Source organism: Nomascus leucogenys, chromosome 5 (assembly GCF_006542625.1).
Source record: "Nomascus leucogenys isolate Asia chromosome 5, Asia_NLE_v1, whole genome shotgun sequence".
Lineage (NCBI taxonomy): Eukaryota > Metazoa > Chordata > Mammalia > Primates > Hylobatidae > Nomascus > Nomascus leucogenys.
In genome coordinates, this window is record NC_044385.1 from 36,510,116 (window position 1) to 36,537,977 (window position 27,862).

Below are 27,862 nucleotides of genomic sequence, written 5' to 3' on the forward strand. Positions count from 1 at the left end.
AAAAGGGTGGTACCTCATAATACAATTAGTGGCCTTATAAGAAGGGGAAGAGATCTCTCTTCCTCTCTCTGTTCCCACCCCCTCACTACCAGATCCACATTCTGAGGAAGGGCCACATGAGGACATAGCGAGAAGTTGATGGTCTACAACCCCAGGAGAGACCTCTCACCAGGAATGGAGTCAGCTAGCACCTTGATCTTGGACTTCACAGGCTCCACAACTCGAGAAAATAATTTTCTGTTGTTTAAACCACCTAGTCTGTGGTATTTTGTTATGGCAGCCCAAGTGGATTAAGACAGGGCCCCATAGCTATGGTGCAGCCCCTGCAGGTTCAGCCCCATCCCAGGCTCTCAAGTTACACTTGATCTTGTTGACACTATTGCTTGAGCATGGAGAACTGCAGGCCCTCCAGCCCCATGCCCTATACACCAGTCTTCCTTCCTCCGGTAGACTAAAACCATCTTCGTTACTGGGGCAGGTCTTGCTCATCGTTATATCTCTTAAAGCACTTGGTATAGTCCTTTGTCTACATAATAGTTCATAATAATAACTCTGGCTGACATTTATTGATTGAGCACTTACTATATGCTAGGTGCTGTTATAAATATCTTATGTGCATCACTTTATTCAATTCTTAAAAGAACTCTATGAGGTAGTTACCACGGTCATTATCCTCATTTTACAGATGAATACACTGAGGCACAAAGAAGTTTAAATAACCCACCCAATGTCCAATCACTGGTAAGGAATAAAAATTTCAAGCCCAAATAGTCAGGCTGCAAAGCTCATACTCTTAACTGTAATACCATGTTCCCTATCAATTAACCAGTCCATACTCTATATCAAAGACAAAAGTAATTACATCTCTTCTTATTTAATCCACATAATAACCCAGGGAAGTAGCTCTTTCCATCTTGTTAACTTGTCACTAAAAATCCAAAGGATAAAGCAATCTTGCCTAGAATCACACAGCTAAGAAGCACAGGCTCCAACTAACTTCAAATTTCGTGTTCTTTCTGTAGTTTTATAGCCTCCCAAAGAGCGGGCTCCCAATTTGTGTTCATGAATTACAGAATAATGAAGTCTTAGATGGGAAATAACCTGAAAAATGTCCTCATCTGTCCTCTTCACTTCTCCTACCCATGTAATAACGAGTGGATTATTCTGGACAGTAGTTTTCATACTACCCTCTCTGGATCTCTTCCCTTCTAGAACTTTCTATCTTTCAGAGTTAGTAGGTGGTGGGGGGGAGCTTCAAGGTGAATAGGTTTTGAGGCTCCAACTTAGCTTCAACGATATCTTCTCTTTCATCTGTTTATATAGCAGGATACCAGGCATGTTTCATTTGAATAATTTTGGGAAAAGTTTGAAGGCTACTCTTCCAGGGGACCAGTGGCCTGCATTGTAGCAGAGAGATGGGGTGATTACTGTTATTCAGACATGCTTTCTTTACAACACACAACTGAGCAAACAAGACAGCAGGCAACTGCATATGTGACCACTTATCCCTTTCCCGATTTGCATTTGTGGAAAACAAGTTTCAGATTTAACAGCGAGTCTTTTACAACTCTGCTTGACTCCATTAATGACAGCTCAGTTTTTCAACGTTGCGAGAAAAAGAGCCAGATATCATTCAGAGTGATAATGTGACAACCCAAATGTGAGTCCTGGACTGAGAACAGAATGGAAGATGAAAGGAATTAATGCTGTCTTTGGCTAGAACCTGAAGACAGCAGGTGGAAAGGCTGATGTACAAACAGTCTTAAAAGTTAGAGACATACTTTGGTAGGCCAAGGCAGGCAGATCACGAGATCAGGAGATTGAGACCATCCTGGCTAACATGGTGAAAGCCTGTCTCTACTAAAAATACAAAAAAAATTAGCCGGGCATGGTGGTGGGTGCCTGTAGTCCCAGCTATTTGGGAGGCCGAGGCAGGAGAATGGCATGAACCTGGGAGGCGGAGGTTGCAGTGAGCAGAGATCGTGCCACTGCACTCCAGCCTGGGCGACAGAGCAAGACTCTGTCTCGAAAAAAAAAAAAAAAAAAAGAAGTTAGAGACGTAAATTCCCATGCATGTAACTGACAGAGCCTACAGGGAGGAGACAGGGTGCTTGGTCCCTGTCTTCTGGTTACCTGACCTTCCAAAGCATGTCACCTCAGAGCTAGCTCTGGCTCCCTGTTTGTCTGATCCCAATCATACACTCAAACTCATCTCGCTCTTTCATCTGCAATGCCTGCCCCTAGGCTACACCCACAGCAGCCCTCACATGCCTCCCTTTAACCTCTTTGCCCTCAGACCCATTCTTGCCCTTCCTCTAGTTTGTGCTGTAACACAAGAGGCTGATTACCATAAACTGCATTGCCTGGGCTCCTTTGCCAACACACTTCCACTTTGATTTGGTCAACAAGGAGGCAGTAGTTGGAATTTGAATAGTGGGTAGAAGGAAGAAGCAGTGAGTTCTCTCCCAGCTCTCTTCTGGCAGTATTTGTGGCAGTGGTTGAGTTTCCTGCATGGGTTTAGCTTCTACCAGGCAGCCCCTCTCTCTGTGCTCTGGACCCCCACTGGACAGCTCTCTCTCTGGTCCCAGTGCCTGCTGGCTCTGCTAACACTGTCTCCTCCGTCCTTCTATCCCTAAGGACAGTAGCCACTTCTGATTATTACTAATCTGGGTGGCCCTGCTGTCCCTCGTTTGGTTTTTCCGCTCTTCTAACACTAACTAGTTCCTCATATTAGATCCCCTCTATTAAACTACCTGGCATGGGATCTGTTTTTCTGACTCTATCCTGAATGGATACACTTAGATAATTCCATTAGCTTCTTAATGGTCTGCCGATCTGCCAAGCCACCTGCCACAAGCCACCAGAGGTATACCGAGAAAAGCAAAACTGATGTTGTCATTCTACCACCTGAAAGCATCAGTGACTTCCTAGCAGCTCCCAGATACTCAGCACCACATTTCAGACCCTTTGCTCATTGGGGGCTTCCCTTGGCATCCTCATCTCCTGCTCCCATGTAGGCACCCTATGGTCCTGCCACCTCAGACTTAGTCATCAGCCCCTGCGATATGACAGGCTCTTCTACATTGCCATGCTTTTAAACATTCAGTTCCTTCTTCCTGAATACTGTTCCACCCTTTCTCCAGAGACAAACTCCCAGCATCTTTTAAGATTCTATTCAAGCTGTATACCCTGGGTGAAGACCTCATTAAACTCCTTCAGGCAAAGTTTACTGCTCCCACACTATGCTCTCATAGCATCTTGTACACAGCCTCTCACACCCTTGATTATATGAATCACAATTATTTTTATAGGTCTATTTCCTTGAGACCATGACAATTCTTAAGCAGCCTATCTTTATATCCCTAGTGAAGAGAATGTTGTCTGGTAAGGCACAGGTTTTTAGTCAATGTTTGCCCAACGGAGGAATAAATGAAGAAATAGAAATTGTAAGGGAACTCAAATAAAATAAGGGTTTCTAGCAACTGGAGCTCTGGGATTACAAAAGTAATGAAGGTCTGTCATTGTAGGTATGTGAGATCAAGCCCAATATTCAGCAATGTTCATCCACACCTATCAAAAATATTCTTGAGGGATTCTTGCATTGGAGGAGATGCAAAACCAAATAACCTCTTTTTAATGTTGCTGTTAACTCCAAGACTCTAGAAATTCAGGATTCTATCTCAGGACAATGTTTGTTAAGTATGGCTAAAAGAAAACTCATCTAAGAAACATCAAAAGGGACAACATTATATTTCATTTGTGGGAATATGCAGATTCAAATTCCCTTCCCTCACTTCAGTACAACCTCCTCTTGTGTGACATCTATGTTAACTGCATTGTAATAATTATAATTTTTCTACAATGTGGTGCTTAATGAGGAAGTGAAATTGACAAACGTTCAGACAAGATTTAATCCAATTAACCAATATCTTGATCCAGATTTCAAACTAAAGGAAAAGCCAACTGCTCAACTGTGAATGAAAATTTATTTGCCATAAAAGATGGGAGTTGTAGGGGGGGAGTAGGGAACAGTTGTCCAGAGAATTCTTGCAATTCTTCACATTAATGGATTGAAGCTTCCGACATGTGCAGCAGGGAAAATGAATTAAATCTAAGGCAAGGAAAGTCAACCAAATACTGATTGCCGGGGGATAGGGGGTTTGCAGGATGGGATGCCGGGTGGCAAAATGAGAATCTTTCTAAGCTTGAGAGGTGAGTGGCTTTGTTATCTGGGGTTCCCAAACATCTCTTCAACATCCAGTATGAAGAAAGCAGTGTGCCAGACAGAGTGAAGTTTCAGGGATGACTTAGACATGGGCATGCCTGCTTGGAACTCAGTCTAAAGAAGGAGAGAGATGTTCACAGCTAGCCGGGGAGTGCTGGGCCTCACAAGGTGCTCATTATAAAAACTCTAGAAACAGCAAATAATGGAAGATGAACATGAGGCTGAGTATTAATTCCAACTAAGCTAAGGGTGAGGAGATGGAGGGCTGTACATTTCCTTTCATCATAAAGGCAGTAGGTTTTAGTAGAAATTGTTTGCGCCCCTGACTCAGAACAACCTGGGGTTCAAATTCTGGCTCTGCCAAGTACTAGAGCTTTGTGATTGTGGGTGAGGTTTATGACCTCTTTAAACACCAGTTTCTTTACATGTAAATCACGTCTACCTGCTAGGGTTGTGATTACTGGAAAAAAAAAAAAAAGCTGAATCAAGAGCCGAGGCTGTCCACGGCAGACAGCAGATGCTCAATAAAGTCTAGCTACTTTTTCTGCAGCAAAATCAACCTTAGATTCTTAGTACATATGGTTAGTGGCTTGGCACTACACAGCAAAGAAAGAAACTGAGTCAAAGGCTGGGATGTCATATCTGATCATCAGAATTTTTATCATTTTCTCCCAGGATATCTCCTTTTCAGGGCACACCAGATAGTTCTGTAGCCCTGATTTCAAGCTCTCAAGAAAGAAACTAAGGAGAAACAGATTTTCTAGGCACATACTCTGTGTCCGATGCTTGTTCAGTGAGGCGACTGGATTACAATACTTGAGAAAGTTCTTTGCATCCAAAGCACTAAATTCAGAAAGCAACACCATAACTCACTTGTGTGCATTTCAGAGTGAGCTACTTTAATGTCAAGTTATTAACGGTGAAGACAGGAATGGGGCCACTGGGGTATCTGACATGGTAGCTGAGACACTGGGAGCAAGATATTGAGATAAACACTGGCCTATATAATGAACATGGTGACAAATGGAATGGGAGAGTAGATGAATAATTCTAACATCCACTAGGGCAATCGCCTTCATGACATAGGAGTCCCTTATAGAACCATTGAGCCATTGTTTGAATACTCTTAGGGGCAGGGAGCTCACTACTCGATGAGGTTGTCCTTTCCCCTGAAAATAAGCTCAGATTATCTGAAATGTTTTTCTTATATTTAGCCCGATGTTCACTCTCTTATTATACTACTGTGCTCTTCCCCTTAATCGTGAAACAGCCTGTAAAATAACTGGAGGCAACTAACACATATCATCCCTAGGTCTTCTCTTCCTCAGGGTTTTATAAAAGCATCTTCCCATCTTCTTTGCAGAAACTGCTTTCACACATATTACCTGTGAGTCTCACGGGGCCCTGAGATGTCAGTAGTGGATGGCCGCTATTCCCATTTTGCAGATAAGGAAAATGAACCTCAGAAAGTTGAAGTGATCAACAAAGATCATACCCAAAGTGAAGAAAGAATCTTGGAGGGGTCTGATCATTCCTTTCAATTTTGGAATCCATGTTTCATCAAAAGGAAAATTTTTTAAAAAACAGAGACAGGGTCTTGCTTTGTCACCCAGGCTGGAGTGCAATTGTGCAATCATAGCTGACTGCAGCCTCAAACTCCTGGGCTCAAGTGATCATCCTGCCTCAGGCCCCCGAGTAGCTAGGACTACAGGCATGTATTACCATGTCCGGCTAATTGTTTTATTTTTTGTAGAGATGGGGTATTGCTACGTTGCCCAGGTTGGTCTTGAACTCCTGGCCCCAAGAGATCCTCCCACCTCCACCTCCTACTCCCAAAACGCTGGGATTATATGTGTGAGCCACCAAGCCTGGCTGTCATTAAAAGGAAATTAATGTCAAATCCAACTGATCAATTCGAAAATCTCTGTCTTTCCTGTTTACTACTATGCCAACCATCTAAGAATCTCTCTCTCTCCCTCTCTCTCTCTCTCTCTCTCTCTATATATATATATATATATATATATATATATATTTTTTTTTTTTTTTGAGACGGAGTCTCACTCTATCGCCCAGGCTGGAGTGCAGTGGCATGATCTCGGCTCACTGAAACCTCCGCCTCCTGGGTTCAAGCAATTCTCCTGCCTCAGACTCCCGAGTAGCTGGGGCTACAGAAGTGTGCCACCACACCTGGCTAATTTTTGTAGAGACAGGGTTTTGCCATGTTGGCCAGGCTGGTCTTGAATTCCTGACCTCAGGTGATCCACCCACCTTGGCCTCCCGAAGTGTTGGGATTACAGGCATAAGCCACTGCGCCCAGCCTAAGAAAGTCTTTTGAAGGCCAAAAAAATTTCTGCTAGAATTCACTGACTGGTTATTACTGATAATTAGAAAGTCTTTTATGCCTAATACAACTATATAAAAGGCTTTGAAACTGAAAAATTACAAGGAGAAGGATAAAATATCTTTTTCAGTCATAAGAATATTACATAGGGGAATGAAGAGAGGGGAAAAGAAAAGCGCTAAGTATTTCTTACATGAAAATGACATAAGTTACACTAAGGTTAAGGTCTGTGTCATTGAAACAGTTGTCTGTGAAGGTTAACTTCCACCAAGTTCAGTGTTATAAGGTGTGACAGAGTCTGAAATAGGCACTTGAGTGGCCCTGTGAATGCAATGCTCTACTCACAGTCCCACTGTGGGACCTGAATCATGTTCAATGGCTAACAGGGTGCAAAAAGCACTAAATAATGAATGCAGTAATGGGATGCTTAGCAGACACCTTCCTCTCCACTCAGGAATGTGCTTTTTTTTTTTTTTTTTTTTTTTTTGAGATGGAGTCTCGCTCTGTCACCCAGGCTGGAGTGCAGTGGCGCGATCTCGGCTCGCTGTAAGCTTCGCCTCCCGGGTTCACGCCATTCTCCCACCTCAGCCTCCCGAGTAGCTGGGACTACAGGCGCCCGCCACCACGCCTGGCTAATTTTTTTGTATTTTTAGTAGAGACGGGGTTTCACTGTGTTAGCCAGGATGGTCTCAATCTCCTGACCTCATGATCCGCCCACCTTGGCCTCCCAAAGGGCTGGGATTACAGGCGTAAGCCACAGCGCCCGGCCAGGAATGTGCATTTTTAACAATCACAAAAAAGTCAGGATATCTGCCTAAAGAACATGTCCAGCATTATCAGCCTGAAGAAACAAAGACTACGTGTATTTCCCAGCTCCTTGAGATGGAAATTGGTGATAAATTAATCAGCTCTCAGCACTGCTGAGTAGAGGAAGTGTGGACTCAGCAGTCTCAGTGATCTGCCCAGAAGGTACTTCCATTTCTCCTTTGCTTATTCAAATCTTACTCATCTTTCAAGGCTTTGCTCAATTTCTTCCCTCCTTTCTGAAACCTCCGTGTCTCTCCAGCCAGTTAGTGTTTCCTCTCAGCAAGCATTTATGCTGTTGGATTTCAGACACCCTGACATAAAAATGTACCTATGTGTTTACAGTCACAAGAGAAGTTAGCCCCTTTGCCAAGCTTCCAGCTGCCTTGACCAGAAAAGTAGATGAAATGTATACTTCTAGGAGTGGGTAGGATTAATCCTTATATTGGCTCAGAATTCCTAGGAAAGGGTGCAGGAGAGAAGCATAGCATGACCTTGAGAACAAATCTGCTAGAAAGACAGAGACATCACAGGTCCAAATTAAAATACACAACGAAAAGCATCCAAATGTGTTATTTGAGAAAGAAGTCCAAGAAAGGGATGATAACCACAGCTGAGCATCCTGGATCAATAATAGGTCAAGAAGGGTTAAAACTAGGGCAAGAATGAGTAAATGAGAAAGAGGAAAGTAAAGAGATGGAACCAGCTTTCCATCTATACCTGGGCCCTAGCTCATCAAAACAAAACTGTGCACCCATCAGTTGATGCACTGAGGTGAAGGAGAGCAATAAGAAACAGAAAATTCTAACTTCTGCCCTAAGACTCTGGAATGCTCTGTAACTTCAAATTTGCCATGTTACTGATTTATCTCTGTTGATTGAAGAGTGATGATGAGCTGCCGACTGAGGCTCTAAGACAGAGGTTGAGGGATCCTGTTGGCTTTAAGTCCTACAAAAATTTATTCATGCATACATTTTTTTTTTCTGGGGAGAGGGTCCACCATCAATATCTCAAAGAGATTGGAAATCTCAAGAAGGCCTACCTTAGAAACAGTCTAGATAGAAGTGAATCCTGCCCTCTAGGATCTTACAGAGAAGTAGGGGAAAGAAACTGAATAATAGCTCACAGCGATTAAATTCTCATTGCACTGAGCTCACTCACATACTTTAGCTCATTTAGTCTTTACACATTTAGTCTTTACACAAAAATTCTAAGGCAGGCACTAACATTAATTCCATTTTACAGATGAGGACATGGAGAGTGGAGAGACTAACTTAAGTACTCAAATTCACAAAGCTAGAAAATAGTAAAGCTGGGAGTCAAATCCAAGTGGTTCTGATGCCAAAGCCCATATTTTGAACCATTAGAAAATACTGCTCCATGATAACCACAATAAAATGTGGTTAAGGCCAGGTGGAGTGGCTCATGCCTATAATCCCAGTGCTTTGGGAGACCAAGGTGGGAGGATTGCCTCGGGCCAGGAATTCAAGACCACAGTAGGTAACATAGCAAGTCCTCAACTTTAAAAAAAAAAAAAAAAAAAAATTTTGCCAGGCATGGTGGTGCATGCCTGTAGTCCTAGCTACTGGGTAAGCTGAGGCAGGAGGATTATTTGAGCACAGGAGTTTAAGGATACAGTGAGTTATGACTGCAACACTGCACTTCAGCCTGGGTGACAAAGTAAGAGCCTGTCTCAAAAAAAAAAAAAGAAAAGAAAAGAAAACAAATTTCAAATTTGTGGTTAGAAGTTCAGCAGAAGTGGGCTGGGCATGGTGGCTCACACCTGTAATCCCAGCACTTTGGGAGGCTGAGGCAGGTGGATCACCTGAGGTCAGGAGTTTGAGACCAGACTGGCCAACATGGTGAAACACATCTCTACTAAAAATACTAAAATTAGCCAGGTGTAGTGGTGCACGACTGCAATCCCAGTTACTTGGGAGGCTGAGGTGGGAGAATCGCTTGAACCCGGGAAGCGGAGGCTGTAATGAATCAAGATCATGCCACTGCACTTCAGCCTGGGCAACAGAGCGAGACTCTGTCTCAAAGGAAAAAAAAATAGTTCAGCCGAAATACATTCGAAAAAGCAATTTCCCTAGGGACTCAAGGAAAGCTGAAGACAGAAAATAACATTTTAACTGGATCTTGAATGTTGAACGAAGAAAAAGTTCAGCAAGAGTATTGGAGTGGAAGAAAGGGATGAACAGAGGCTTATGGTGAGAGAAAGGAGGGGCTCCTGAGGTTCTGAGGTCACTAAGGCTGTTCTGAGTGAAAAGATTCAAGGGATGAGAGTCATGAAATTGGGAGGCCAGGTTACTAAATGGGCTGTCCACTGGAATGATGACTCTCCCCAGATAATGGCCAAAAGTAGAGAAGGCAACAAAAAACAAAATAATGGGGTCACAGAAGAAAGTGTATTTTATATTTCAACAGTTGATTATCATTAATTCAGTTCAGTAGTGATTTCATATACAGACCGAGGATAGTGCATAAAACCCCTCTTTTGCCTGTCTCTCTTACATATTATATTGTTATATAAAATTTCAATTTTTAAAAAGAAAGTCTGTAGCTAAATATAGTTTGAGAAATGGACTATGTAACTACCATCTCTAATTGCATATTATCTAAGACAAGGCAAGGGATATAACTGATATGCTCTTAAAATCCAAAAATTTTAGTGGTTTACAGACAAGTATCTGGCAAATTCACGGGGCCCAAATCCTTTCTCCAGCCTTCTGTGACATGCAAATAGTTACAGGGGTTTTGGCGTAGAAGGACTACACTGATTTTTTTTTTTTTTTGAGACAGAGTCTCATTCTGTTGCCCAGGCTGGAGTGCAGTGGCACGATCTCAGCTCACTGCAAGCTCTGCCTCCCAGGTTCACACTATTCTCCTGCCTCAGCCTCCCGAGTAGCTGGGACTACAGGTGCCCGCCACCACACCCGGCTAATTTTTTTGTATTTTTTAGTAGAGACGGGGTTTCACCGTGTTAGCCAGGATGGTCTCGATCTCCTGACCTCCTGATCTGCCCGCCTTGGCCTCCCAAAGTGCTGGGATTACAGGCGTGAGCCACTGCGCCTGGCCTACTGATTCTTAATTCTATCAGATTGTGTCCCTAATATTTTATAAGTTACAGGCCCCTCTTCAGAAAAATTAAAGAGTTTTAATGACTTTAAACACTTTCCACAGGGCCCCAGAAGGAAAAATCCAACCCTGGGTAGGATGAAAAAACAAAAATCAAAAATAACCCTGCCAAGGAAGCAAGATGTTTTGGCTTTGCCTGATGCTGAGTTCCTGAGGTAGGAGGGGAGTGAATGCAGGTGCATGAGTGTGTGGGTTTGTGTTTAGAAGGCCACCTGTCTGCTTGGTGATCCAAACTATAAAGCAAAAACAACACATATTTATGGAGGCTGCAGGTGGAACAGGGCAAGAATGGTTAAACACAAGTGGAAGAAGGGCCAGGCAAGAGGGCTTCTTTGAGAAGCAACACTGTCTTAGTTTGACATGGTGTCTTTGGCCCCAGAAGGAAAAAGAACTTAATGGACAATAGATGAGCTTTGAGTCTACAGGCATTTATTTGTTCATTCATTCCTCACACAGGGATTCATTTGTTCAATTATTTTTATTCATTCATTTACCACTTGAGCAGCTACTCTGTGTCGATGCTTACTGTAATCAGGACATGAATATGCTATGATTCCTGTCCTCATTGGACTTGCAAAGCAAGGAGGTATGAAGTAAAAGTGACAACTCCTGGTGAGTAGTTTAGTGCAACAAAACATTTAGTGTCTATTAATTGCTAATGTACACTGAGTGATCACTGCTATTAATCTAAACTCTGAGAACTCAGTGAATTTGGTTTTCACATCACCATTACATAGCTGAGAAGACCAAAGACTGAATAGAGCAAAGGGCTCACTCAAGGTCACATAGTCAGTAATGAAGCCAGGATTCAAACCCCGGTATCTCTCATAGCTTAGGTTACTACCACAGTCCTCAGTGGGAACTATATATCAGGCACTATGCTAGGTGCTGAAATTGCAAAGCCGCGTGAGATGTGATCTCTGCCAAGGTTTTTGAGGAACTCAAAGTCCAATGGTTCACATGAATATGTTAAAAGAAAATGACAATCCATTAGGATCATTGCAAAGAGAAGTATTAGAGGTAGCCCAGAGAGACTGAATACTCTACTTGGGGTAAGGAAGGCTTTCCAGGGAGGGTGTGCAATCCCCTAGAATAGTTGCCAATCCCTGGCTTAGTGAGGAGTGTTTGCTAGAGCACTGCCTGAAATAGCAACATATGTTCTCATGTTATCTAACTCACATCTTCTGTTAAGGGTTTTGCATAAGTGTCTCCTTTAATCCTCCAAACAAAGCAAAGGTAGTATGATTTTCTTTTGGTAGATAATAACATAGAGGATCAGAGATGCACAAAGCTGCTCAGGGACTCTCAGGAAGTGGCTGTGGTAAGAACTACACCCAGATCTCACTCTGAAGACCAGGCTCTGTGCAGACCTAAACCTGAGAAAAATGAAACCAGGTGGAACCTAGAGTAACAGGCCACTGGGCAGTTTCTCTTCTTATGGTAAATTTGTGGAAGTCTCACGACTTTCTGGAAGCTGCTTAACATACACTAATTGAGTTATCGCTTGTATTTGTCTTTCTGGCTAAGGGAAAGGTGGTGAAGGAGCAAACAGTGAGAGGCAAGGATTTTCAGAGTACAGAGGTACTCTAGGGAGTGTGCATTCATCAGAGAGGCAGGTCTACTAGAGGAAGCCTGGAAGGCAGGAAGATCTCAGAGCAGGGAGAGGTGTGTGGTATTCGGTATTACCTCCGAGAGGCTTAGGCAAGTGGGATCAACTTTCCAATACATAAACTACTCTGTCCTCTAATTATGTTCAATCATCTTTTGTGGTAGATAAGAACACTGGTCTCTGAGGCAAGGAAATGTATCCAAAGTCTCATAGGTAGGAAGAGGAGCTCAGATTCCAACTGCAGCCACCTGTCTCTATACAATAGCCTGAGGTTTTTACTTCTTACCTCTCTTAGGCTTTTGAAAATGTTGAAAATAGCTCATGGAAAAGTCATCATTACCATCAGTTGGTTCTAGGACTCTGAGAAAATAGCGGGTTGGGAGCCACTGCATGCCATTTAGGCAGCCCAGATATTTTGCAAGCAAAATTTCTAGTGCATTTCCCAAATGATTATTTTGGAGTCAGAAATACAGTGACTTACTTAATTCTACCAGGGATTTTCATAAATGCCTTCTACAAATAGAGTCATTCATATATATTTTATTTTATTTTATTTTATTTGAGATGGAGTTTGGCTCTCTCAACCAGGCTAGAGTGCAGTGGCGCGATCTCGGCTCACTGCAACCTCCGCCTCCCGGGTTCAAGCAATTTTCCTGCTTCAGCCTCCCGGGTAGCTGGGATTACAGGCACGCCTCACCATGCTCGGCTAATGTTTTGTATTTTTAGTAGAGATGGGGTGTCACCATGCTGGCCAGGCTGGTCTCGAACTCCTGACCTCATGATCTGCTCGCCTCTGCCTCCAAAGTAGTGGAATTACAGACAGGCCTGAGCCACCACCCCTGGCCTTCATATATTTATTAAATGTTCCTAAAGCAGCCGTGTTGCACCTGGCTTTCACATACCAGGCCATGGGCTTGCATCTGGTAATACAAGGACCCCAGGACATTCAAGGAAGTAATAGGGAAGAAGTGCTATTAGCAGAGGAATGATAGCACAAAGGCAGGAGTGATCTGCTGTTGCTGTTCAGAGCGAAAGTCCAGAAGGTCCCCCTGAGAACACAAAGCTTGAAGTAAAGTTGGAACGCTGGGGGAAGGCTGCAGAGAGAGTGGAGAGGGGTAAAACAAACAAACACAAAAAGATTTCAGTAGGGCTAGACCAGAAGGAGGGAGATAGACACATAAGCTGGAGAGGGGACCTTCAGGCAGCCTGCCTGTGTATCTCAGGCAAAGGAGCTTGGATTTTTTTTTTTTTCTGGAGCTATTAAGCATCGAGATGATGTGGCCAGAATCGTTAATAAATTCACAAAAACCAAGGCAGCAAATGGAGCATGTTTCCTTACATAGCTAAACCTGTTAGGGGCAAGTGTGGCAATTCAGGCACAAATTGAATTGTAGAGAATGGTGTCATGGGGGCTGGACCAATTGAAACACGAAGAGCAGACCAATGTCTCAGTGACAAGGGGGCCTGATGAGGTGCAAAGGCCTCAGGGAGAAAAACTGCTGTTTCCCTGGGTAGTACAACACAGAATAGGGTCCCTAGACTTGGGTTTTTGAAAATGGGCCTGCATCTGGATATGCTTTTTCATTAAAACTAACACACATAGGTTTCAGAAGCCATATTTAGGTGGGGGGTGGGGGTGGTTTCAAGATCCTGGAAGAGTGGGTTATAGAAATGGACATTGATCAGAAAGAAGTTTCACTAAACAAAAAGGGAGATGGGGGCAGGCAAGGATGAGAATCTACCAGAAAGACTCCCAACTTGGAGAATACAGAATCTCAGGTTTGGAAGGGACATCCAGAGCTCTCCTGTCCATCTCCCTATGCAATGTGTGAATTGCTCTGGTAATCTTTCTGACACGTAGTCTGCAAGTCTTGTTTGCATAGCTCCAAGAATGGTGAGCTCACTCTCTGAGGCGCCAGCTGGTCTACCTCTGAGCAGCTCTGACTGTGGGAAGGTCGGCCTCACTTTGAGCTGGAATTGACTTTCTTATAGTGCCACCCACTGGTCTCAGTTCCAGGATTTGGCTGACGCAGAACAAGATAATCCCTTTTCCATACAGTGGCCTTTGGAGTCCCATTTCATATCTATGGATTCTTTTATCCAGGCCAAACATTTCTGTGTCCTTCAGCTGCTCCTCATGGGATGGAGTTTCACATCCCCTTGTTAATCTTATCGTGAAACATGCAGGTGTGCCTTTATGTCTCTCACAGTGTGGGGTCCAGAACAGACAACAGTGTTCCAGGTAGAACGATTTTAGCCTCACACCAGCTGTCAGGGACAGAGCTGACATTGTTGAGGGTCTACCTGACTTTAAAGCACCTTCTCTGTCCACACATTGTTGAGATGAATGAGGTCAATAGTGACTGAACACGCTAGTTCTTTGGCTGTGGCAAAGTCACATGTGCCTCCTGCTCAAGAGCCTTCACTGACTCCCCAGAGCTGCCTGAATTATGTATAGAAGTTGCCTTCTGCATGCCAGTTGGAGGTCCTAAATATGAGTTCTGGGTACTTCAATGGTTTGGAGCAGTACCACACAGCTGGGAATTTTTGGTTCTGTCCCAGATTCCCAGGAGTCCCACCAGCACATGGGGTCCAGATCCACTGGACCTTGTTGTCCTTAATGTGGTATGCCTCTTGGGTTCTCCACATCCCACTGCACATGACCTTTTCCAAAATTTTCACCCACTGGCTGAACTTTTGTATACCCCAAAGGCCCTGGCCAGCCCTTCTCCTACTGTCCCTTTGAAACTTTTCAACCACTTTCAGATTAGATGGGCAGCTCTCTTTCCACAACAGAAACACTATCCTCCACTTGAGCAGGTCACTGAGCTCCTCTGAGCTTCACTACTATCAGCTCTGCCTCTTACTCAGGTTATTCTGAGGATGGAGTGAGAAAATGGATATTAGATACACAATAATATTGATACCATAATACTGTAATGTGTTAGAAGAATTACTTCTTCTAAACTATGGCTAGAGACTTTTGCCCTAGAACGCCTATGACCTTGAGGCCCTTAAACAGAGTAGTTCACGTGATTCAACTCACTCCCACTTGCGGGACCAGACCTTCATCCAGATTGGCACCCTTTCCTCAGTGCTACCATTTCTGCCTCATGTCTCCTTCCTCTGGCCCACTGAAGAATCCCCAGCATGCAGTCCCCAGCAGAAACATGTGGGGCCATGACACTCATTCCAGGAGAAGGGTTTCCTTCCACAGGCTGAAGACAGCCTCAGTGTGAATCCAGGTCGCGGAAACCTGGCAGTAGAGAGGAGATGTACTTACACTTACAGGTTGACTTTTTGGCACATCATAAACACCTTCCTTCTTTTGGCTGGTGGGAACCTATGGAAAAATTAAATTCAGCATGGTCAAAACACTCTGGTACTCCAATTTCGAAGAACAAAGCAACCAGACTTCAACTGCAAGCTGGCTAAGGGTACCTGAGAATGGCCCCCAGGACAAGCCCATGGGAACCTGCTCTAACTGTGAAAGTATCAGGCCAGGCTCCCTCCCTTAGGAGCATCAGATGGGGAGAGGGAGTGAACATCATTTAACAAAGGTTTATAGGTCGTCTCTGCCATTGGGCTCCTCGCAGAATCAAAGACTAGAAACATAGACTTCAGAAGTCATGCGGTGGAAAAAAAATCCTCATTTCCTTAGACAAAAATGAGGCCTAGGGAGGTGCTATACTGTTCCTGAAGTGATTAGAAACAGTTTGTAGCTGAGCTTAAACTGTTCAATGCTGAGTCTGAGATCTAGGCTATTTAAAATATAGCAAATATCAAGATCCTAGCACAACGCACAGCTTCTACTGGGATCAGATACAAGCCATTTGATAATTATGGAAGGTTTTCATTGAAGAAAAAGGCCCATGAGTGGTATGGAAAGTGTGGGCCTAGTATGCAGAAGATCTTGAGGACGTTTAACATTAATCTGCATCTTCCTCCCTTCCCTTACTCATCCATCTGGTCTCACTGTGTTATGAGCTAACTGTGACAGCCTGAGCAGGTCACTGAGCTCCTCCGAGCTTCACTACTATCAGCTCTGCCTCTTACTCAGGTTATTCTGAGGACCAAGTGAGAACATGGATATTAGATACACAACACTATTACATACCATAATACTGTAATGTGTTAGAAGAATTACTTTAGTTACTGACACATCATATAAATATATACGAACGAACACATCTTATGATACTAACGATAGTGGATATGTTGACTACTTTTCAAATGAGTCAACCAAGGGCTTTCACTGAAAGATTCCAGATTGGAAGCGCTCATTAGTTGTTCCTTTCCCAGCAACTGTCACAGCTTAGCTCACACCCCCATTGCAGGACCCAGCCAGCAGTGGTTTTATAATGGTCTGAGAACATGCCTTTCCTTCCATCATACAGGAGCTCCTTAAGAGCAGGCATAGTGCCTAACACCCAGTAGGCTCTCAGTAAATGTCTGCTGAGACATATGGTAAACGTATGATAGAGGAATGTGGGGAATAGTGAAGGAAAAGTATCTTTTAGGCTTGAGCTAGCTAACTACACCATTGTTCTATAAGAAGTGAGGATTTGAGCTTATTCCTTAGGTCCCTTTGATATTTTTCATCTCATTTAACTTAAAATCTTTGCAATGACTCTAAGAAATTGGTAATATCATCTCTACTTTAAATAGGAGAAAGTGAGGCTCAGAGATGTTAGGGACTTTGCCCATATCTTCAAAGCTGGTAAGTGACCAGGTTCAAACCCAGCTCTTTCTGGCGGCCAGACAAGACGTCTATTATTAATAATGTGAGCTAACATGGACTGGGTGCTTCCTATGTGCCAGCTGCTGTTCTAAATATTTGTGTCTTACATACATTCTCATGCAATCCTCAAGACAAGTCTTTCAGGTAAGAACTCAGTTGGCCCCATGTTGCAGAGGAGAAAAATATCTCTGGCAGTAGAGATATTTGCCCTAGAACACCTGCGACTTTGAGGCCCTTGGACAGAGTAGTTTGCATGATTCAACTCACTCTGTGAGTGCAGTCCGTGAATGGGGAAGCCAAAAGCTTGAGCCCAGGGAGTTTGCCATTTGACTGCTAGACTATTCAGACAGCTATTTCAAGTGGGCCTTTTCTTTGACATCACATCCTATGTCCCAGAAGCTCATCTACACTCTTGCAAAAAACAGGACTGAGTGAGCATGGCTGTGTCGGTGTTACACTTCCAGAGCTGATCTTGCAAGCTTCACTGTGCAAGTAGCCAGCGAAGAATGTCATTTCTTTGCTCCTGATAACCGAGCTCCATCTAAAAGAAATCCTCTAAGAATGCCTACAGAGTCCTTGTTAATGAGGGCCAATAAATTACCAGCCCTCACTTTTGTTTTTTACTAGCTCACCCTTTACTGAGCAAAATGAAGAACATTCTGTTGCCTGTAATTCACTGCTCACTACGGGCACTTAGCACAGTTGAACCGCAGCTGCCTCTCAATTATCCCTGCAAATGGAGAAGAAGCGGTGGAATGGATAAACCCAAACTGTGCATAATTGAAAACACTTTTCTACTTGGCTCTCCCATGGGTGAGATATCAATCTGCCTGTTTGTCCTTTAAGATTTATCTCAGCTGGGATATCTTCTTGGACGCCTCACCTGATTCTCTAGGCCTTGTTTGGAGCCTTCCCCTGTATTCTTGTAACCTCTGGTGCATTCTTTCATTAAAAAATAAAAGTTGCTAAGTACTTACTATGTGTCATGCATCATGCGTTCCCTGGGACAATGATGGTGAACATGACGGATATGGCCCCTGATTTAACAGAACTCCTTGTCTTATTGGGGGAGATGGAAAAGTAATCAGACTACTGAAATAGACTGTAAAGTGTGATTTATCTTATCATGAGAATTATTGCACCACATTGTAACTGTTCCAGGGTCTATAAGCTTGCTGAGGGCAGGTTGGGATATTTTATTATCCTTGTATCCACAGCTATAAATATTGGTGAAACAAAGAAATGCCTAATCGCCAAGCATTCAGCCCATGAGTGCTAAGGTGCATGGTCCTGGCTTTCATCTCTGCTTAGCTGTTCCATTCTGTTTACACAACAGGCTTCAGTAACACAATGTTTTAGAGGCATAGAAGTTGCAGACCAAAAGAAACCAGAAGACTGGTAGTTCCAAATCCTGGGTCTGCCACAGGCCGCGACTCAGAGAGTCGCTTTGCTCTCTGAACTTCAGTTGCCCCATCTGCCCATTGTGAGCATCAAAGGGGGCTGTCCATAAACTTCTGAGGGTGGGGGCCATGCCATGGTCACCATCCCATCCCCGTGCCAGATGCATGTGATTTCCCAGGTGTCCAGTCATTTATTTGTTCTATAAATAATCGGGTTTTTTTGTATGAATAAGTGAATAGATGTTAAATTACTCTAAAAACAGCACATTCCATACTATACATACAGAAGACACTTTTACTTTTATTTTGGCAGCATGTTAATTAATAGTGTGGAGAGGCAGTTCCAGGCTTTATTGGGTAACATTTCCTGGAGACTCATCATTTAAAAATAATGATACTTGACATGGATTGGATGGTTAACAGTGGTTTTTGAATGAATGAACTTGGAAAATGCCCATGTGGAAAGCTGAAATCTTGCTTATATAGGAAGCCTGTTCAGGTATTGAAGAACACTAGATTTAGAATCGAAGGTTCTGACCTTGTATTCAGCACCTCAGTTGGGGGAACTTGATTTTCTTATGTTCAAAATGATAGTCATTGCAGCTGTTTTTCCTATGTCACCATTATTGGAAGGATCAAAATTAAGTGATGTGTAAAAATGTTTTGTATTGGGAGGCTGATAACTTCAATACAGCTGATAACTTTTTCTGAGGCATGCAAAGCAAAAGGCAATTATTATTATTAATATAGCTGGGAAAACAAGACTATTAGAAAAATCTCGAAAAAAGAGGTTACATTTACTCAAAAGCCTCTGCATCCCTTTTGTTGGAGTTATAAATAGGAAAGTGAAGCAAGCTTGAGGATTTCTGCTAGGCTCTCCAACAACATGTGGTGAGCAAGTTATGTTCTATTTCACTTAAAACATGATCACAAGACATCTTCAACAGCATCTGAAACTGACAACACGCAAGGAAGGAGGGGAAACTCACGTTTACACAGAACCTACTATGAACCAACTGCTCTCCTCCTCGTTTTACGTTTTCACATCACTGCTAGGAGCAGAGAATATATTAACCCCATTTCATAGCCCAGGAAATTGAGATACAAAAATTATGTTCTCCGTTCAAGTTCACAAAAGAGTTAAAGGTCTCCAGGACCGTCTGCCTCACTCCAGAAAGCAAGGAGGTGAATAAAAGCTGAGACCACTGGCTAGGCCAAGCTGAAATATTAACAAACACTGCAATTCAGGAGAAATAGCTATGGAACACTCACAAGCCCTTAAGAAAAAAAAAAAGAAGGAGGCTCCTAATAGCAGCCCCTTAAAAGCCCAGCCTTATCTTCAGGCCCAAGAGCTTATCTCTTATTAAGTAAATTGAGCCCCAGCAGAGTGGCAAAGCAGGAGAAGAGAATGACCAGAGGACTTTCCAACAGAAGGAGATAAAATATTCATTCCCTTAAATGGTAGCTTCCTGTTAATGATGGACAGATGGGAAGATCTGGAGGTCAGAGCTGTTAAAACAAGTGTGATTTTTAGATAGTGACTTGAAAGGGACTTAGAATCTAATTGTGAAACTCAGAATCTGGATTCTGAGCCGAGAGCAGCCTTAGGATTTATTTCTTTATTTACAGAGGTCAGAGGGACCTGCAGTGGGGGCTCTACCTATTGCTAGCTCTGGGACCCTGGGCAAGTTACCTTATCACTGTGAGCCTCACTTTCCTTATCTGTAAGGTGGGAATAATGATTCAAGCCACATGGGGTTGTTGTGAGAGATAAGATATTGCACTTAAACCCCATTCACAGAGTTGGCCCACCATCAGCGCATGTGCACACGCACATTTTCCCACCTCCACCATTTCTGAGTCTTATTATCCTGTAAAACAAGCTAACGTGCTTCTCTAAAAAAATCAAAGTCCTATGGTAAAGCAGTAATTGCAAAAAACATTAAAGGGTCTTGCCTGAGAGAGCCCTGTATTTTACTTGCTCATTTTACAGATGAGTAAACTGAAGCCCAGAGGAAAAAAAAAATACTTGATGGTTAAAATAATGGCTGAGTTTGTACTTGTACTAAAATACTGAATCCACACAGCCAGACTCCACATTTTGTGACCCATGATGACACCTCTTCTTTCCATTCTACACATGAGCTTGTGAGTTAGGGAAAAATTGTTTGCCTATTTTATCAAGGGAGAAACTGACTCTGAGAAGGTAGGTGCCTTGCCCACTACCACTTAGCCAAAGGTAATTGGTAAGAGAGCCTGGACTACAATCCAGCTTTCCACCAGCTAAAGCAGGTCTCTCCAGTACACTAGGCTGTCTCCCTCTCCACCCCGCCCCCACTGCAATTCTACAGGGCTCAATGGGGGCCCTGCCAACTATAGCTAAGTCTGGATTCGGAAACCTGTAATACTGCAAAGCTTCCTTTTATTTAAAAGGGGCCCTCTCTTCCTAGGATGATTGGTTAATGGTTTTCTCCTCCTCATATTCAGATACTGTAAGGTTGTATATACTTCCAAATCTGACACTCAGGACAAATGCAACTTTTCTTATTAAAGATACTTGGTGAGCCACGACTTTCAAAAAAATCTCAAAGCACAACCTCACATTTGAATGGAATCCAGATAGATCCAGGGGAGAGAAAATATTATTCAACAAGGCTGACAACTTTAAACCAAGTTGTTGGTAGAACTAACGTTGTATTTTAGTCATTTAGAATTCTATGCATTTGATAGAAATTGAAAATATGTTTTACTTTTATTACACAAGTAATATACACCCAAGGCAGAATAGGCCACACAACTAACAAAATTAAAATCACTTATTAAATACATTAAATTCTTTTCTTCTCCTATAATGTTTCTATTTCAAATTGGGACTACAATACTAACGAGTGAAAAGTTGCAGGTCATCATATCTATTTGATGTGCTGCTCTATTGCAATTATACAGACACTTTGGTGGAAGACCATGGCAGAAGGAGCTAGAGCTTCGCCTTCACACCCATGCCTGGGTTTGAATCTTGGCTCTAAATAGTTGCACAACCCCGAGAAAGCTACTCGGCTTCTCTCTCTGAGTCTCACCCTATAAAAACAGAATTAAAATATCTAGTTTATAACATCTTCGTGAGAATTAAATGAGTTTAAAAAGTTCAGTTTTCTTTGCACAATTAAAAATAAGGGTAAAGCCTTTAGCTGTACTTTCATTCAGTTAATATTCTCAATGTTGTTTTCACATAGCATTTGAAATTAAATTTGTGCTTTATTTTCAGTAGCGGAGTTGGCTTTTTAAGAAATTTGATGAGCACATTCTTTTGAGAAATGAAGGACCCTAACTGTATAATGGACAGCAGCTCTGCAATGTATTACTTTAGTAAAATGGAACATTTTATTTTGCTTCTACTTAAAATAGTTCAGATCCATTCAGAAGTAAAACACTGTACCTAACTAGCTATTAAACATCAACAACAAGGCATGAAAACTACTGGTAAATTGCTGAGGAACTAGAAGCCATTTCACTCAAAGGTATTTTAACAAGCCAGGAATTATCAACAGAACCCTTGGTTCTTTAGACTGTCAGTACATTTATGCACGTACTAGTAGTGGTGCAATTGTAAGAGAGGCAAGCAATTTTATACCTGATAAATGTTTTCTTCCGTTTCGGGATCACGGATTGGCTCGTGTCCAGCCTCAAACACAATGTACTATTACAGGAGCAGCCAGAAAGGAGAGGTCAGAGGTGAAAAAGAAGAAAGGAAAAACAAGCATTTGGAAATTAAGATACAAATCACAGTGAGCATTAAAGAAGCAGGCAAGAGAGAAAACACCTTAAAGACACAACTGAATTATTGAAATAAAATGTACCTTGTACATTCCTGCCTTTCATAAGGAAAACTGCAGAGGTCTGCTGGTCAGTATCTCAGCAGTGGTTGCATCGAGCCTCTGTAGATCTTTCTGGAGATATAACCTCTTCATTCAATGGCAATTTGTCTCAGTAATATCTGAATACATTGGTATTGCTGAGTGAGAATGCTATCTCACTGGAATGCCTGGGATCCCAAATTTTGTGAAGTATGGGTTACAGTGGAGGGGCATCCCTTTTCCCCTAAGGTTCAAAATCCTAAACAAACTCTGAAGAGCTCAGAAGCCCCAAACTCCTTTAGCCCATAAATATCACCTTATTTTGCATTCTCACTTTTAAATACGTTAAATCGATTTTTCCACGTTCATGTTTTAGGACTGAGACATTTCAAAAAGGCTATTATTCTTCATTCTGTGCAAGCCAGTGAGCCGGGGGTGAAGCTCATATTATATACAAATCCTCGGCCCTCAGCACTCTAAAGCAAGACCATGTCATTACGTGCATCTTTGGCTTTTGTTTGCCATATACATGAGATACTTTTTCCACTTCAAGTCATCTACATTATTTTACTTTCATTGTAGCAATATCAGATTTTTGTGTGAAAATAAGCATTTATATAAAATACATATGTGACACCCACACACATGCACACACAAAGAACACCTATGCATCCCAGTTAGAACTGTAAGTTCAAGATTTTCCTTTGTGTTCAATAAGTCATTTTGGGGGCTTCTTTTTCTCCTTGAGAATAAGCATAGGGGAAGGAGAGGCTGTCTCTTCCCTTTTTTTCTGCGTCTCTGTTTGAAAAGACCACATACTTGACCCCAAGAGAGATCATCTCTCTACCCACCACTGAGCTGCAGATCATGAAGAGAGTCCAGAGAAAGCTAGGGGCAGAAGTGTCTTTAGGGTCACTCTTTCCTTCCTCCCAACAGCTCCTATGGCATGAGCCAGGTAATCGGAGGGTCAGCTTGCCCCATCAGGGGTCAGAGAGCCCTCCTCATAGCCTTTCTAAAGCTTAGAAACCATCCTTTGGGTCTGTGCTGAAATGTTACCAAAATGTCAGCCCCCACCTCTGGTTCTTAACTCAGAGAAGCCACTTCATTATTCATATTCTCTCTAATGAACTCAGAATATTCAAGAGACTCTTGAAAACATTCAGCTCTGGGATCAAACTTTTACAGACTGTGAAGGGGGCCGAGGCAGAGGCAAGAAGGGAGAAGCGCATCTCCAAATCCCAAGATACCGATGCCGGCCAAACTTCTGTTAGTTTTTATGGAAATTTGCTCCTGGAGGGGCTGGCAGCCCTCACCCTCAGAAATAATCTTGGTCTCTCTCCAGGTTTTGCAGTCAGTGGATTCTTCAGGTTTCTGACAAAATGGCTCTGGCACAGGTCTAGTCACTCTTGAATCTAAAACCCCGACTAGTTTCAGAAATTACCTGGTACACAGGATCTTCAACATCCTCTTCCAATATTGTCTATTGCAGAGTAAGGAGAGGGAGGGTGAAAAGCAGAGGACATAAAGGAAGAGATGTGAGACTGCATTCAGAAATTACAGGACAGTAAAGAAACCAGCTCTGGGCAGAAGAGGCTGGTGGGTCATCAAGGTAGAAAAAACACAGAAAAGTCAAAACCCTTAGAGCCACTCCCACCTCCACCCACACTGTTAACAATAGCAAAAGCAATTGTGTTTCTTGGGTCCTCCGCCCCTGAAATCTTTCTCTGGATTCGAGATTTCACTTCATCTAACATGTCTAGAGTTTAAGAGAATAAGGAATAATTTCTAATGGCTTGCTTTGGGTCCTGTAATTTACACAGGAATCTTTCATCTTTGTTTATTTCTACTTGGCAGCAGGAAGAGAAGGCCTATCAGTTTTTACATGTGTTTATTTGAAGCCCCGATCTCCAGCGCAAGGATAAATTCACAGGTATACCTGGTACACAGCTTGTTCACACTGCTTATCCTTTTGTGCCTTTTTTTCTAATTCTTCTCTTTGCTTCAATTCATAAATGAGTTGAAAGAGATCTCTCAAGTCCAGAATAACAGGTTCAGCCTGGAGTGAAAGGTAGTAAGGCACATCATAAGGGAATGGTACTGAGATGCAGCAACAAATTTTTGTTTTTGCGGTGACAACCCGCAGCCCTTCCTTTTTCTATTAATCTGAAAGCATTCCATTCTTAATTAATTCTACCTTGTTTATACTGGTTTAGCAAATTGCATCTAGGCTAAAGTTCATTTCTTCGACTAATTATATTTGCAAATTCATAATAATCATAAGCATAAAAGGCATTGCTTTTATTTATTAGTGATTTAGAATACAATAAAATTAGGGTAGGCCTTATGCAAAACAGCTATTTGTTTTCTCTTATTTTCTTTTTAAATGAGGCTATGAACACAAGGAAACTTATTTGTATATGGTGCCTCCATCCAGTTTAATCAGAAAGGAAAATAATTAGTCATTAGGAAATACCCATTAGTTAAAAAAAAAAAAAGAAAGAAAAAGAAAAAACTGGATGGGTCTGAGCATGTTTCCTTGGTCCAAGGCCGTTTATCTTTTCTAGATGGGAATGTGAGCATCAACTTCAGTGGAAATACATTGCTTGGTCATATCTGAGAGTGGGCTCTCAAAGACCAAAGGAGTCACTGGACTGTCCCCCCAGAGTTCCAAGGAAAGGCTCCCTTCTTGGATAGGGATACTCACCGCCTGGGCTGTTTTTATGGCCACAAATCTGTGATTCCCTTCCTTCCCACAAACATATCCAAAGGCCCGGTGATCTGTAATGTCCTTTGCAATGTAGGATATTTCATGAACAGCATGATGATGCTGAAGGGCCTATCAGAGAAAAAAAAAGGAAGAACATATTTCAGGGGACTTTCCCTTCGAGCTGTTGATCAATAAGAAATGTGTTTCAGCTATGTGTGAACAGGCCCGAAGGGCTTTGGAAAAGCTGTTTAGTCCAGATGGAAAGAAAAAGAGCTATGCCTGCCCTTGAGAAATGGAGGCTTCCCTCTATGGTCTTAATGCTATGACCAGAGAGAAACACAGGATTGTTCATATGCTGAATAAGCATCTGCAACGGTGGCTTTATTCAGCTTGCTAGAGCCAGCCAGTTTAATTCAATGGGTAGGCTTCTGTTTGATCTTTTTTCATGACACATCCCAGTCCAACTTTTGGATTGATATTTAATTTACTTAAATACTCAGGGACTGTGTGTGCTGTGGTGGAGGAGGTACACTGTACAACTCCAGGGAATATTATTAACATTCATAGAACTATAGATGTGCATGGTGACAACACTTTTCCAGCTGATGGTGATAGAGTGTGTTGAGGAATAAATGCCTTTCTCTGTTTTGCCCAAAGTCACCACCTGGGGTAGAGGCAGGAATATGCATATCTCAGGCTTTTCATTGGTAGGTTTCTCTGTCTGCAACATCAACTCTTTTTATTCACTTGCCCAGATCCTGTTTCTCTTTCAATGGCCATATGAAATAGGACCACCTGTGTGAAACTTCCTCTGAACAAGGCATGCCTTCTGTCTCCCTGGAGAAATAATTCCACCCTCATTTGTGTTTCTGTAGAACTTTACTTTCTAATGACACTGAACTGATGAATTCCTCCAATGTTGGTCCCTGGACTTCCTTACTCTCACAGGTCTTCCTTCTCTGATATGTTTGCATGATTCCTTGTCTGTCTTTACCACTCGGTTCTGTCTTCCTTATCTCTGTCATCCTAGCACCTTGCACTATGCCTGGCCTATAGTTGTTGAACTAAAGTAAACTGAGATTGATAATTAGTAATTTGAAAATCTTTTATAATTGACCTTCATGCCTTCATTATCTGAGCTTCAACAAATAATGTTCACCATCCTATTGGGTAATGGTGATCTTCATGGTTATTTTCCTATACTAAACCTACTTGAAACAATCTTCATTCAACAGTACTCTGTAAAGGCTTATATATTCATATGGGTGCTTATGGTATGTTTAAAGTCCTTATAAAGAGCCTTTTCATTATACTGGGTATCAGGAGGCCTGAATTCTAGCTACTGTGTAAACACAAGGCACCCACTGTACCCCTGTGTACCTCAAGTTTAACCCTCTAGTAAATGGGAGGTATGTACCAGATCAATGGCTCATAACCCAAAGCCCTAGATCCTTAGGGGTCATTAAACATAATAAAAAGAGGCCCCATGCAATTTTCAAAATCTCAAAAAACTAAACAGAAATCTGTAATTATTCCTAATAAATCTACACATTTCTATGTGCATGCAAATGAAAATGCCAAGTTTATTTGGAATTTTTTTTTTTGAGACAGGGTCTCACTCTGTCACCCACGCTGGAGTGCAATGGTGCAATCTTGGCTCACTGCAACCTTCACCTCTTGAGCTCAAGTGATCCTCTCGCCTCAGCCTCCTGGGTGGCTGGGACTACAGGCATATGCCACCAGAGCCGGCTCATTTTTTTTGTAGAGACGGGATTTCGCCATGTTGCCCAGGCTGGTCTCAGACTCCTGGGCTCAAGCGATCCACCTGCCTTGGCCTCCCAAAGTGCTAAAATTACAGGTGCGAACCACTGCACCGGCCATTTATTTGGAATTATATCAGCTTAGTGTTGCTAATATTCCTTAGCTCATATTTGAGTATATTCTCTTACTGGCAATTAGTTATGGTTTAAATAGTCCAAATAGGAAAATGGATGACTACAAATGCAGTTTTTTTGGTAGACAGAATCTTCCCAATCACTGAGTCCATGGAGGGAGAGAGAAAATTCTGAAAACATTGGGAACCACCGGAGTAGATACTCTCTAAGCTCTTATTCTGTCTTCCCAAATCCTTTTAAGCCATTAGGACCCCCCACTACAAAACCAGCCTCCTGGCACAGCGTGCCTCTGGATTTCATGATGATCATCACCATAGTTCTAGACCACTGATCTTCTAAAATGTCCATCTCTTGGCCGGATGCAATCTTTCCAGGCACTTGACCTTATAAGTCATTTGCAGCAGTAGAATTTTCTGACTTACCTTAAACTTCCAGGGTCTGATCATTCACTAACCTCTCTGACTACTCTTAGAACTCTCTCTATGGCTTCACGCTTGCCCAGGCTGCCCACGGCCCACTGGATATCATGCTTTAATGGTGGTATGACTGCTCAGTTACCCTAGTCCCTCCAGTGGCAATAAAACAAATGTATAAGTCTAATGGTTTTTGACACAAATAAGTTGGCAGAGAAGGATATATTTACTAGCAAAATAATTAGGACCCATTAATTTTTGTTTTATTAGGAGGACATATTTAGCTAGCAGAGGAAAATTGCTCAAAGAGTGGTGGCTTTTTCATGGTGTTAATGATGTAAAATTGATGAGATTTACGTTTGCACAACATGGGGGCATTGATTTATAGGCTTTTGTCTGCTAGAATGGTAGGCAGCAGGGAAAAGTGGGAGACAAAGACGTTCTTCTCTCCTTTCCTGAAAGTATCTCTCTCACTGCATAATGTGGAGAATGTTATCCATGTTTCCTATTAAATCAAAGTTTGACGACAGTGCCTTATTGATTGCCAAGTAGAATATTGCTCTAAAATTAAGCTGCGATTAGAAGTCTTCCTGGTGGAATTAGATTTGGAGATGATTGTGCAATGGTAAAATATCACCTACCAGGCAAGACAGCAGATGGAGATGTTTTAATTTATCTGGGAATCCTCATTAAGTGTTTTAAAATCAAAACATTTTTAATGCCTGATGATAC

The 27,862-nt window shown here is 42.3% G+C and overlaps 1 protein-coding gene across 7 annotated transcripts in view; it reads right to left on the reverse strand.

The window, feature by feature from the left end:
- The window catches only part of DAB1 (DAB adaptor protein 1), a 1,266,417-nt gene that overhangs the window by 60,411 nt on the left and 1,178,144 nt on the right, over nt 1-27,862 (reverse strand). For all 7 annotated transcript variants that reach the window (XM_003265137.3, XM_030812906.1, XM_030812905.1 and 4 more), the window contains 5 exons: nt 24,820-24,951; nt 24,052-24,171; nt 23,557-23,595; nt 21,893-21,958; nt 15,404-15,463 (listed from right to left, as the gene is read on the reverse strand). In XM_003265137.3, the coding sequence (XP_003265185.1) occupies nt 15,404-15,463; nt 21,893-21,958; nt 23,557-23,595; nt 24,052-24,171; nt 24,820-24,951 (417 nt within the window). The remainder of the gene's footprint in view (nt 1-15,403; nt 15,464-21,892; nt 21,959-23,556; nt 23,596-24,051; nt 24,172-24,819; nt 24,952-27,862) is intronic.